General features: G+C 36.7%; 2 protein-coding genes across 2 annotated transcripts; both read right to left on the bottom strand.

Annotated features, from left to right (window-relative positions):
• Positions 1 to 2,313: 2,313 nt before the first annotated feature.
• LOC133032034 (uncharacterized) lies at positions 2,314 to 4,596 on the bottom strand. The gene has a single exon (XM_061105847.1). The coding sequence runs from the start codon at positions 4,594 to 4,596 to the stop codon at positions 2,314 to 2,316; it is 2,283 nt and encodes a 760-aa protein (XP_060961830.1).
• A 3,571-nt stretch (positions 4,597 to 8,167) lies between these two features.
• LOC133032793 (pentatricopeptide repeat-containing protein GUN1, chloroplastic-like) lies at positions 8,168 to 12,030 on the bottom strand. Its single transcript, XM_061107259.1, has 4 exons — positions 9,792 to 12,030; positions 8,925 to 9,141; positions 8,621 to 8,805; positions 8,168 to 8,536 (listed from the first exon to the last, which is right to left on the bottom strand). Exons 1-4 carry the CDS (start codon positions 11,741 to 11,743, stop codon positions 8,272 to 8,274), a joined length of 2,619 nt encoding a protein of 872 aa, XP_060963242.1. The 5' UTR covers positions 11,744 to 12,030; the 3' UTR covers positions 8,168 to 8,271.
• Between the last annotated feature and the right edge of the window lie 844 nt (positions 12,031 to 12,874).

Below are 12,874 nucleotides of genomic sequence, written 5' to 3'. Positions count from 1 at the left end.
AGCGAGGATGCATACGATGCAACAAGATATGTTCCATTAGTGGAACTAAAAAATAGGCAACTTCAATAGTGACTGGTTGAATCAAATCGAAGAAATGTAGAACTGGAGCGTGATGCATCAGCTGCAAGGGCTGCACAAGACGATGCCCCTCCAAACCAACTCGATACGTCTACTAGACGACCTCGAGGAAGACCTAGAGGCTCTAGAATCAAGAGACATGGGGATACCCCTAGGGGAATAACCCTAGAAATCCCTCGAACACTCAGGAGGATCAACCTAAGGATGCGAGGGACATCCTAGTGGATGATAAGATTCCTCAGAATCCAGGAAAAACTAGAAATCAAGAAACTCAACCTAATGATCCAGGAACTTCTCATGGATTTACAAACTGTGGGAATGTACAACCTGAGAATCCAGAGTGATCTTGCATGAATGTGAATACCAGGTAGGCACAACTTGGGAATCAAGGATCTTTTCAGCATAATGCAAGAGGGGTAGGAAATTGGCCTGGATCAAGTTGACCACCGAGACACCCATAAAGGCCAAACCACAATGACAGAGACAACTCACACACCTATCTGAGTAGGGGATGCATGTCAAATCTTTTTTGAAGACAAAGGCGAGTGTGAGAGGAACCTCAAGAAACAGGGTCGAGTATAGATCCTAGCAGGTTAAAGTCAAGAACCCATGAGTAGAGCAGATCCACTAGAACCCATGCACGTGAAAGGTGAGCACAAGATGGGGAGGGTTCACGTTGTTATTATCAAAACGATCAAGAGAGCATTGGTAACTCTCAAAGTAATCAATCTGAAAGTTATTTAGGAATAAGGTCAGTAAGCAATTATGTCTAGAGAAACGAGAGGTGGCGTGTTGGATTTTACGTTTCTCTTAAAGAAGAGGAAAGCTTAGAGCAATTTTAGCAGAGTCTTGGCTATCTTGGTTTTGATCCCCCCTTTTTATGAAAATAGAAGAATATTTATAGGTTAAAAGGCGGGTATGGACATGCCCATGACCCGCCTAGGATTTCAGCAAAAGGCCTACTAATGGAGTAAAATATATGCAAAGAGAGTTGACTATGAGGCCCCTTGGATGGATTTGTACTTGTGCGTTGAAGAAGTTGGACAATAAAGGACCACCATTCGTATAGAACACGTGTTGCTAAAATATTTTACCTTGAAAAGTAATATCTTGGAATAAGATGTGTGCACTACCATGGCCTGACACATGGGACAAGATCTGATCCTGTGTCAGAGAAAGCATAATTGTCGTTAGGCGATCTGGTTTCATCTTCAAGGTAGACATTTACATTCCTTTTGGGCAGTCAGCGTCTGTGATAGGCCTTACAAGTACCCTTTTAATTTGAGTATCACTTGGGCAAGCTTTGAACCTAGGCCACTTCGGATCCATGAGTGGTAGTAAGGCTTCCATGTCTCGAAAGTTGAAATAAGGCAGTATAAATCTCCACATATCTCTCGGTCTTGACCTGTTCCCAGATTTGCAAAGCTTCTGCGTGACTTGGTTTAATTAAGGGAATTTAATTACTGAGTCCTTAAGATTATATTGCTCCTTTTATGCCATGTGTCTCCATCCAAAAATGCGGATAACAATAACCAATCCGAATTTCTAGCATAAATAGATGCAAAAAATATAATCAGTCTGGTTACAAACACCTCAAGGTTAGGTTATTATTAAGTTTTACTTTGATAAAAATTGAGCTTGGGGTACTATTTTGTACCATTTTAAAAAATACAAAGTTTGATTTGTTATTTAACAAAATAGAGTGTCTGATAGTTAGCTTTTACAAAAAATAAGGTCTAAATTGGTATTTACTCAATATTTTATTCATTTCTAATGTCACATTCATGAGCAAGTTACCATTCATATTCAAAAACGTATTTCATTTAATTTATAGTAAATATTGTAGAAATGTTATAAATTTTCTGGTGAAACATATTTGAGAGAGATATTTTTTTACACGAGTTAATTATACTAATAAGTAAGTGTTGTTTCTTAACAATAAAATACTTTAATATGTATTCATTCCATTTTAAATAAAGAACCATTATTATATTCCTATTACAATACTTAAGCATACACAAAAAATAGATTTATGATTGACTCATTTAATATGTTTTAAGGATAGAAAATAATTAATTATATATTATAAATACTACTTAGTAACTAATCATTATATCATTTTAAACTTGACCCAACATTTACAATCACCCTCTACATCCATTGGTCGATTATTTTTATACTGAGTCAATCTCTAGTCATACTTATACCAACTTATACCATTGACGTTCTAACATATCAGTCACTAGTTCCACTACCAACACCGCTACCTCCACCTACTCCATCATTAATAGTTTCACTTGTAGCAGCTCCACCTTTAGCACTCACACCACTTGTTGCACCTACTCTGCCGCTCACGGTTCCACTTGCACTAGCTCCTCCTCCAGTGCTACCATTGTCGTCTGCAATTACTCCTCCACTAGCTCTATCACTAGCACTACCACTTGCACCCACTCCTCCATTAACAGATCCACCTACATTAGCTCCTCCTCTAGCTCTAGCATTACCACCTGTAGCTCCTCCTCCAATTATAGCTCCACCACTTGCCCCTGCACTACCACCCCCTGAAACTCCACCTCCACTAACAACCCCAGCACCTCCACCTATACCACCACCTACATTTGCTCCACCTCCAGCACTAACACTGCCACTTCCATTTATTCCACCTCCAATAGCTCCACCACCACTTGCTCCTTCTCCAACCTTACCATCACCACCTGCTCTTACTTCACCATTAGCTCCTTCATTAATTCCTCCACTAGAACTACCGCTTGCACCTACTCCTCCGCTAATAGTTCCACCTGCATTTCCTCTCCCTCCAACTATAGCACCGCCTCCTGCGCTTACTCCACCTCCAACTCCTCCTCTAATTATAGCTCCACCACTGGCTCCTGTACTACCACCCCCATCAACTCTACCTCCGCCAACAACCCCAGCACCACCACTTACGCCACCACCTGCACTAGCTCCACCTCCAACACCGACACCACCACTTACACCTGCTCCACCACTAATAGTTCCACCTCCACTTGCTCCTCCTCCAACTCTACCACCACCACCTGAGCTTACTCCACCACTAGCTCCTCCGGTAATTCCTCCACCAACACCACCACTTGCACTTGTTCCTCCACTAACACCACTACTTGCACCTGCTCCACCACCAATAGTTCCACCTCCACTTGCTCCTCCTCCAACTCGTCTACCTCCACCTACGCTTACTCCACCAGTAGCTCCTCCACTAATTCCTCCACCAACACCACTACTTGCACCTGCTCCTCCACTAACACCACCACCTGCACCTGCACCTGCTCCACCAACAATAGTTTCACCTCCACTTGATCCTCCTCCAACTTGACCACCTCCACCTATGTTTACTCCGCCACTAGCTCCTTTGCTAATTCCTCCACCAACACTGCCAGTTCCACCTGCTCCTCCACTAACACCACCACTTGAACCTGCTCCACCACCAATAGTTCTGCCTCCACTTGCTCCTCCCCCAACTCTACTGCCACCACCTGTGCTAACTCCACCACTAGCTCCCCCGCTAATACCTCCACCAACATTGCCACTTGCACTTGGTCCTCCACTAACAGTTCCCCCTGTATTAGCTCCTCCTCCAGCTCTAACATCGCCACCTGCGCTTACTCCACTTGCAGCTCCTCTTCCAATTATAGCTCCACCACTTGCACTTGCACTACCATTCCCAGTAACTCCACCTCCACCAACAACCCCAGCACCACTACTTACCCCACCATTTGCACTTGCTCCACCACCAACATTCCCGCTTGCACTAGCTCCTCCACCACTAGACCCTACATTACCACTTCCAACAACCCTAACACCACTACTTACACCGCCGCCTGAATTTCCTGCCCCTCCAACACTAACACCAGTACTTGCACCAGCTCCGCCAGCAGTTGTGCCGCCTGCGCTTTCCCCTCCTCCAGCTCTACCACCACTGCCTGCATTTACTCCACCACTACTTCCACTGCTAACACCACCACTTGCACCTACAGCGCCACCAATAGTTCCGCCAGCACTAGCTCCTCCTTCTACTCTAGCACCACCACCTGTGTTTACTCCACCTCCAATTGTAGCTCCACCACCAGCTCTCGCACTTCCACTTCCACCAACAACCACAGAACCACCACCTACACTTGCTCCACCTCCAGCATCGATGCCACCACCCAAACCTACTCCACCACCAATATTCCCACCTGCACTGGCTCCTCCTCCGACTCTACTACCAGTGCCTGCACTTACTCCACCACTAGCTCCACCACCAACACCACCTCTTGCACCTAACCCACCACCGAAATTTCCTCCAGTGCTACCTCCAGCACCACTACCCACATTACCCACATTACCACCACTTGCACCAACTCCACCTCCCCAACCTCTACTTGTATTACCACTGCCAAAACAATTATTTAAATCTTTTCTATGACCTTCTCCAAGTCCTATGAAGATCATCATCGTCATCAAAACAAACATTTTAGCATTTCCCATACTCATTCTCATGCTTAAGCAATGAACAAATAAAGACCACCACAAAATAACATATATATATATTGTAAGGATTGATATAAAGTAATATAACAGGACAACTTACAATACACTCATGTAGTCTACGTTGAGTTGCACAACTCTATTTATAAGTGAAGTTTAGGAAGAGCACTTACATTTAATATTGTATCATCACTACTTTGTGGTTCTTGGATCTACATGTGGCTCATCCTTGTATACATGGCCGGTGCAATCTGTAATAGCACTACTAATCTCACAAGCAAAGCTAGTGCAGCTCCTGCCGTCGAGAGTGTTACTTATTTCATGTCACAGCTACGTGTCAATGAGAATCACAAGAAGTCAAAAGGGCTCATGTGATGTTACTAGAATGTTAATACACTTATATCTACTAATATAGGGTTCATTATTGATAAAGTACAACGTGCCTTGATAATACTGATTTTGGAGATGTAGTGCCACACTGCTAAATCCCAATATGGTATTCTAGTAGCTTTATCATCACCTTTTTAATGTTATTTAAATTTATTTAAGGAGCCCGGATCCCCTATGAAAGAATCCTATCCATTTTGATGTCCATCCAATGGAAAAATGCCACACCAACTAATAATTGTTTATATCAATCTTTTTTCTTTATCAGCACTTAATAATTGTTTAATTTTTTTTTATCAATAACAATATAATTGTTTACTTTTTTTCTGATAACCATATAATTGCTTGCTTTTTTTTCAGATAAAATATATATTTGTTTACTTTACTTTATTAGACAATTACTTTTTTTAATTTATTATAATATATCGTTACATATTGAATTAAATACTAAACTAATAGTTTATATATAATTATTATTATAATAATTTAGTTTATTAGTAAATAATTTAGTTTCATATACAATTATTAAATTTTAAAAAAATTTAAAGAAATTGATACTGAATAAAAAATAATTGATCTAAAAAGAAAATATCAGAAAAATTAATAAATAATTGTGAGAAGAAAAATATATGGTTAATGAAGAAAAAGTTAAAGTACCCAATAGCTAAATACCACCTGACAAATATTAATAACTATAATAATCTTACTTAAATATTCAAATTATGAAAAAATTTCAAAATTAGTTAATATATTATTTTCTAGCTTAAATTAATTTTAAAATTAAGTTCACTTTTTTTATTATAAGAATATTATTTAAATATTATTTTTTTTCTTTGATATATATTTTTTTGAAAAGAATTTTCTGAACAAAAATAATTATGGTTTTTCTTTTGATGCTTTTTAATAAAATATTTTTATTAAATCAATTATTTTTTATTTTAGTTTTTTTATACACTTTTTAAAAATTAATAATCCTATATGAAATAAATAATTTATAATAAACTAAATGATTATATTAATAATGATATATTAAACTAATTAAATTTAATTATTTAGTTTCATATATAATTGTTAATATTGTACTATGTATGCCTCTGAGAATTTATGGGCTAAGTCAAATTTTATTTTGGGCCCTTCAATATATATATATATATATATATATATCAATTTTTTTTAAAAAAAAAAAAATGAGTGTTATGGGATTTAAACTCATGGCATTGTATAATATGTCATACACTTTAACTATAAATATTTGTTGTTTACAATACACTTAATTTTATTTAAATAAAAGCCTACTAATTTTTTTTTTTATTTTGAGCGCCCAAAAGAGTGTGGGTCTAGGCCTATGCCTAGTGTCGAAACTGTGTATTATAAAAGAAATAATAATAAGGAAACTTACAAAAATACTGAAATTCGGGTTAATTTTTATAAAAATACTGTCACACGGAAATCTTTTCAAAAATACTGTGTTTTTATAAAACACCAGTAAAACACAAAGCAAAACAACTCAAAACAACTGTAAAACACCAGTAAAACACCAGTAGAACACCAGTGAAAACTTAACACAGTATACTGCAGTCAGGGGCGGATGTATATATACATCTAAGGAGGCCCTGGCCCCCCCACACTTCTCCTAAACACAATTATTTTTACATATAATTTTAAATTTTGTAGAGAGAGTAATTTATTCAAACAGATAAAAAAGTCAAAACAACACTAACTAAGTAAATTACATTTTTTATTTTTTATTTACATATATTAATATTACAATATATATATATATATATATCATTTTATTAATTGAGTACTAGGCCCCATGCCTTTTTAAAGAGAGAAAAGATTTAAAATAATTTAAAAGAGAGCTATACATTAATTTTAAAAAAAAGTTAAATTTATTAGTAAACTTAAATATGTCTTGTTTAAAATTATTACAAAGATTTTCTAGTTTGATTGTTCTTATATTCATGATCTTATTTTATATGAGAAAAATTAAGAAGAATTAATACAATTAGTTTTTCCTTTACCTTTTCTTTAAATTTTTTGCTTGAAAGGTAATTTGTAGGGTTTTTCTAAAAAAAAAAAAAGTTAATTTATTTAAATTATAATTATGTAAATATTGACAATATATAGATTTTGTGTAAATATTTTTATTATTAGTTTTTTTTTTTTTTTTACATATTTTTATAATTTTGATAACTCATTTTAGTATTGGTATTTTTGAACTTTTAAAACTAGCCTAATATATAGTTATTCAAATGTAATCTAGAGTTAGCAACTCTTATTTGTACACTTGTAACTTTTCTAACTATTATAATATAGGATGATATTTTTAAGTTATAATCTATAATAAAAACGTCATGTGCATAATAAAAAATCAATTTTTTACATAAAAAAATAAAATTACTAAAAATTTGATTATAAATATTTTTTTCCTTTTATGCAGATAATTTTTGTAACATACAAGATATTGATATTATGCATGTGCATTTTGGAAGTTTAGTTTTAATCTAAAAATTAAATAGTTGGCCCCCCCTGTTATTTGAACCTGGCTCCGCCCCTGACTGCAGTATGAAACTTATAAAAAAAACACAGTAAAAAAGTAAAAAATACCGTCTGACAGTATTTTTGTGAAAAAATAGTAAAAGTTAGTATACTATGTAAATTTCCCATAATAATAATAAGTGATGGTTGTCTAATAGAGTAAGTAAAAAAATCATTGTCAGATAAAACGGAAGAAAAAAGGAAATAAATAGAAGTCCGTTTAATAAAGAGTAGATGTCAATGTATAATATTGTAAAAAGCAACAAACTTGTCACGATGAAAAGGAGGGGAGGGAGGGAGGGCAGTTACTTAAAATGCTATGTGGTAGTTATATGATTTTCTTCATTTCAGCCAACTTCATCAATTCTCCATCCATTCCTTCCTACTTCTGATCAGATTGGGTGGATGTGGGAAGGAGCATCTCACTTCCGTCTTTGTTGCTTTTTTCAAAGTTGGCTCGAGTATAGACTTACCTACTAAATCCCTGGCTTTCCAAGTATGTAATCTTAAGCTGTGGAATATATTCATCATCATTCATTGTTGTAATCATTTGTATTGAAACAAAAACAACAAATTTTGCTTGTGCTTGTATGAATCTCTAAGTAAATTGGTGAAGGGTATATAATCGACAATGTAAGTTATAAAACTTGGTATATATTTGAAGGGGCAGAACTTATTCCATTAGCACGAAAACTTTTATAAATTAAGCTATCATATTAACATATTTATAAAATAAATGCAAACACGATACACTGAGTATTACAAGGAAACTGTTTGCAAATTAAAGATTCCGTCTGACTTAGCGGTCTGTGAATAAGTCCTGTCATCATGAAGAACAAGCACCTTCAGTGTGCCGGATTCTTTCAACCAGGCAGCCACCACCGGCCCCGACGAAGTAAATCTGCCTATGTTACACTTTGCCACCTGAAAAGGTGCTCCCATGCTGATTAGAAGAGACTCAATGGCTCGTCTTAGAGTGCTGTCTCCAACCACTTTGCTGTGTTTACCCCATCCTGTCAAAATGCTGTACCAAAATTTTTACACAAGATTCAAACTTCTGCGTTCTTGTTGTTACCACAGACAAAACACTATAGATTTACTTGCATACCTCAATAGCTTCGGCAATTCTTGGCCTTCAAACACTACTGACCGTATGTTGAGCAGCCAAGCATGGAGCATTGCCCGTGCAGCCCCAGAAGACATTAGATGCAGATCTAAGCAAGAATTTGACCACATACTCTCCCACACGTTACGGCGTTTGCCTTCGAGAACTACCAGTTGGGCTCCTCGTTTCTAATGAAACCATATTAAGAATATCAAGTTATTGCATTAGATCAATCTTAGGTTGGAAAATGAGTTTAATTCAAGTACTTGGACAGAAGACATTAAAGACCAGAACTTGGTAAACTTACCTGGCCGAAGTGCCATAACATGTCTGTAAGTGCGTTATAGAAAGCAGATGCTGTGGAAGAGTCCATCTGCTTTACTTCATCAAACAGAGACTGAGCTTGAACCCAAACATTTTCCCTGTAGCCCATGAGAAGGCCGTGGGCAACACCATAGACCTGGTTGTCAAATAACCGGAGCTCCTCCAATAAGATTGAAGCTTCTTCAAATGAATTACATCGGCTGCATTTATTATGAGACAAATTATCCTCTTATTCAGTGAGATCCTTGGATTATGCAGTATGAAATCAGAATATTAGAAGGAAACAGAAAGCATATGGTGCTCAATATGCTCATTATTCATTACATCAGATGATTAAATTGTTATTCCATACTCTGTATCATCAAATATGGCTATTGCATTTAAAATTAAAAATCCATCATCCCAATTCAGTTAACCAAACCCGACATTTAGGCAGGAAAAACTTTATGAGAGAAAATAGTAGAGAAAAAATGAAGGACAATATTTTCCATAAATTTGACATGAGACATTTTTTTTAATATTTTCTTTTTTATACATTTGTAATTGATCTAAATTTACAATACACTCCCCTCCAGTCTAATTTTTTCTGAAAATAGAATATTCATAATTTATTGATTCTATCCAAGAATCCTTTGGATTTTATTTTTTTTCCTTTTTAAAATTCAAGAACGTCCAAACAAGGGCTTAGTTTTAGTCTGGAGTAATATGTTTAGCTCTAGGATCGCATAAGCAAACGTATATTTTTACACTAACGTGGACAATAACTAGTTACAAATATAAGACCAGTTGAAACCTTCATGCAACGCTGAATATATTGGAAGATGGAAGAGCATAGGAACAAGAAACATACCTGCAAGCATTTAAAATTGCGGAAAAAGTGACAACATTTGGTTTGATATTCAACTTGTGCATTTTTTGAAAGACTCCTAGAATGCATAAGATTTCTTGACTACCCTTCTTATTATTCTTCCATTGCCCTTCTTTCCCTGCAGCAAGTTGCCCAAACATCTTTATAATTTGACTATCGGCTTTATTTCCAACCTCACTTTCAATTGCATCCTCATGGGGATTTGAAACCGAAGACTTTGCCTTGAGCTTACTTTCTACACTGGCAGCAGCATCAAGTGAAGAACCTAACTCCTCTGGTCGGCCAAACGCATCAATAATTGAATTATAAGTGATGACATTCGGCCTAATTCCTTCCTTTGTCATCTCATCAAGCAAAGAAACAGCTGACTCCACCATCCCATTTTTGCATAAAGCATTGATAAGTTCACTATAAAGAACAACATCAGCCTTTAATCCTGCTTGCTTAAACTCCCTAAAAACTTCCATTGCCTCCTTATACAAACCACCTTTTGAATACACATCAATCAGTGTTGAATACGTTAGTAAGTTTGGAGATAGTCGATCTTCTTTCATGTGTTGGTACATTCTTTTGACTTCGTCGTACTTTCCTTGCTTTCCATACCCACCCAAAAGAGCATTATAAGACACAACATCCTTAGTGATCCCAGCATTATCCATCTCCCTGCAAACACTCATTGCATCCTCAAACCTACCCAGCTTCGCATAAACCGAAAGAAGTATGTTATACAAAACTCGATCTAGAGCAATAGCCATATACTTCATGTCGCTAAACAAATTCAAGGCATCTTCCAATCTATCGGCTTTAGCATAGCCATCAATCATGGTACTATAAGTCACCACATTAGGATAAATATTCTTTGATGGCATCTCTGACATGATCTGATGAGCCAAATCCATCTGCCCTCCTTTACAAATTGCATCCAACAGTGTGTTATAGGTATATATATCCTGGTCAATCTCCCTCTCCACCATCTCATTAAACAACTTCCTAGCCGTTTCCCACAACCCCCCTCGACTGCAAACCGCAAGGAGTGAATTATAGGTAATTCGATCAGGTTGCACTCCACTCCTCAACATCTCATCAAAAATCTCCACAACCCTCTTAAAATCTGCTCCCCCTTTACCACAGGCATCAATCACAGCATTGTAAGTAACCAAATTCGGTTTCAAGCCCGACCCCTTCATCGACTCCAGCACTCTTTTTGCCTCCTCCCAATACCCACTTCGTCCATAAGCACTAATCAAAGCTGAGTAAGTGTAAACAGTATTTCCATAACCAGAATTTAAAGCTGTTTCAAACACATTTTTAGCAAGCTCAACCTTTCCTAACCTACCAAGTGTACTGATCATGGCGCTAGTCAATTTCCCTTGTTCAGTCTTCCTCCTCTCCCTAGAAACAGCAAACTCAAAACACCTAATTGCTTTCCTACACTCACCTCTATTCCCAAGTTCTCTCAATAAAAAAGTGTAATCATCAGACCCACAAAGCTTGGACTCAAAACTAAGCAAAACACCATCAAGACCCACATCATCCTTACCGTACACAACAGCCTGCTGCAGAGCCTCCTCAGCAAACGAAGTATGGCGGGAGCCCACGGTGGTCTTGGGGCGTCCCCAATGCATTTTAGAGACGAACCGGGTCGACCGACGACCGGAGAAGACAGCAGCGAGCTCAGACTTGGGAGCAGAGAGAGGGCAAAGAGACTGAAAGGCAGGATTTTGAGATAGACTAGCCGTAGTAGAAGCGGGTTTAGCGGTGTTCCGAGGCGGAGGCGCCGGTAAAGGTTTGGTTAAAGAGACTTTCTGAGAAGTCCATTGCTGAGTTTGACGATTGGTCTGCCGCTGACTTTTGAGGTTGGGGTTTTGACCGTATTGGTGGCTTTGATAGGGCTTTGACGCCGTGATTGAGCAGTGCGGTGGTGTGGACGCCATTAGAACAGAGATAGAGATAGAAAAGGAGAAGCTTTAATGGAGGGTTTAGGTAGGGTTTGGTACTGGTTAGAAAAATGAGCTATGGAGAGTAGCCCATAAAGAAAAATAGGATGATGGGTAAGATTTTAGAGAGAGAAAGAGAGAAGAGAGCTGAGTTGGCTCGGCTTTCCTGATTTTGTGTTTTTAGATTCCGACAATACATTGAGATTTCCGTCTTTCCCTTTTAACTTATTAATTTTTCTTCCCATAAATACTGTATACCCAATCTAAGAACGAAATCACTTGTTTAGCCATTCATCCGAAATACTTGTTACGTTTGATGATAACAAAACGCAGCGTTTTAGCTGACGTGGTTGGGTATGGTCTTGGGTTAGGTAAATTGGTCGGAAGTTAAATATTTTCCATTTTTTAAATAAAAAAACTTGAAAGATTTTAACTTGTATTTTTTTTAGTCATTTTTTCATTAAAAATTTACCTACAAAAATAATAAAAATTCTTTCGGTGATTCAATAAATTTCTCTACAAAAAAGGGATAAAAAAAAAGTTGGATAAACATCTAAAGAGTAGGCTCATTTTTCTTTATTACCAAAAACACATTTTCTCTTCTCTTCTCTTTTCTCTCTTTTCTTTTACTCATTCTTACACCCGAAATGGCAAACCCAATAATCTCTCTTCTTCTCTAAACAAATTATCAATTGTACAAGACTTTGACACTAAAATCTTGTAACAAAGACATTTATTGAGCTGAAGAAAATAAATTGAGGTGTATTTTCAAGAAAATAATGGTTTATTGTTTTCCTTTGATTCTTGATATTATTTTATTGTTTTAATGATTAAGAATATTGTTTAAATGTTCAATGCGTGGTTTGTTAGTATTTTTTGCTGTCTTTTTTTTTTTTTTTAATTTGTGTAAATCGAGTTTAGGTAGAAATTTGTATTTTTTTGGTTTTTTCAGTATAGTCCAATAGTGTCTGATGTTGGGACAATAGGATCCAATACAGGGATGGTTTAAAGGTTAAGGATAAAGTTCTGATAGTAAATTGATACCATCTCAATATGATGAAGCATAGAGAGTTGGACGATACAGCCCGATAGTGCCCCAATAACTGCCAATAGTTGTTTCTCAAAACT

The sequence above is a fragment of the Cannabis sativa genome, chromosome X, assembly GCF_029168945.1.
Source record: "Cannabis sativa cultivar Pink pepper isolate KNU-18-1 chromosome X, ASM2916894v1, whole genome shotgun sequence".
NCBI lineage: Eukaryota > Viridiplantae > Streptophyta > Magnoliopsida > Rosales > Cannabaceae > Cannabis > Cannabis sativa.
This window is presented reverse-complemented; position numbering and strand designations above follow the sequence as displayed.

Bases quoted from the DNA above. Each gene is read 5' to 3' on its own strand.
- LOC133032034 (XM_061105847.1), bottom strand. From the start codon at position 4,596: ATGAGAATGAGTATGGGAAATGCTAAAATGTTTGTTTTGATGACGATG.
- LOC133032793 (XM_061107259.1), bottom strand. From the start codon at position 11,743: ATGGCGTCCACACCACCGCACTGCTCAATCACGGCGTCAAAGCCCTAT. The intron at 9,142-9,791 runs GTATGTTTCTTG...TAATAAATGCAG, and splicing joins GCAATTTTAAATGCTTGCAG to CCGATGTAATTCATTTGAAG. The intron at 8,806-8,924 runs GTAAGTTTACCA...TGGTTTCATTAG, and splicing joins TGTTATGGCACTTCGGCCAG to AAACGAGGAGCCCAACTGGT.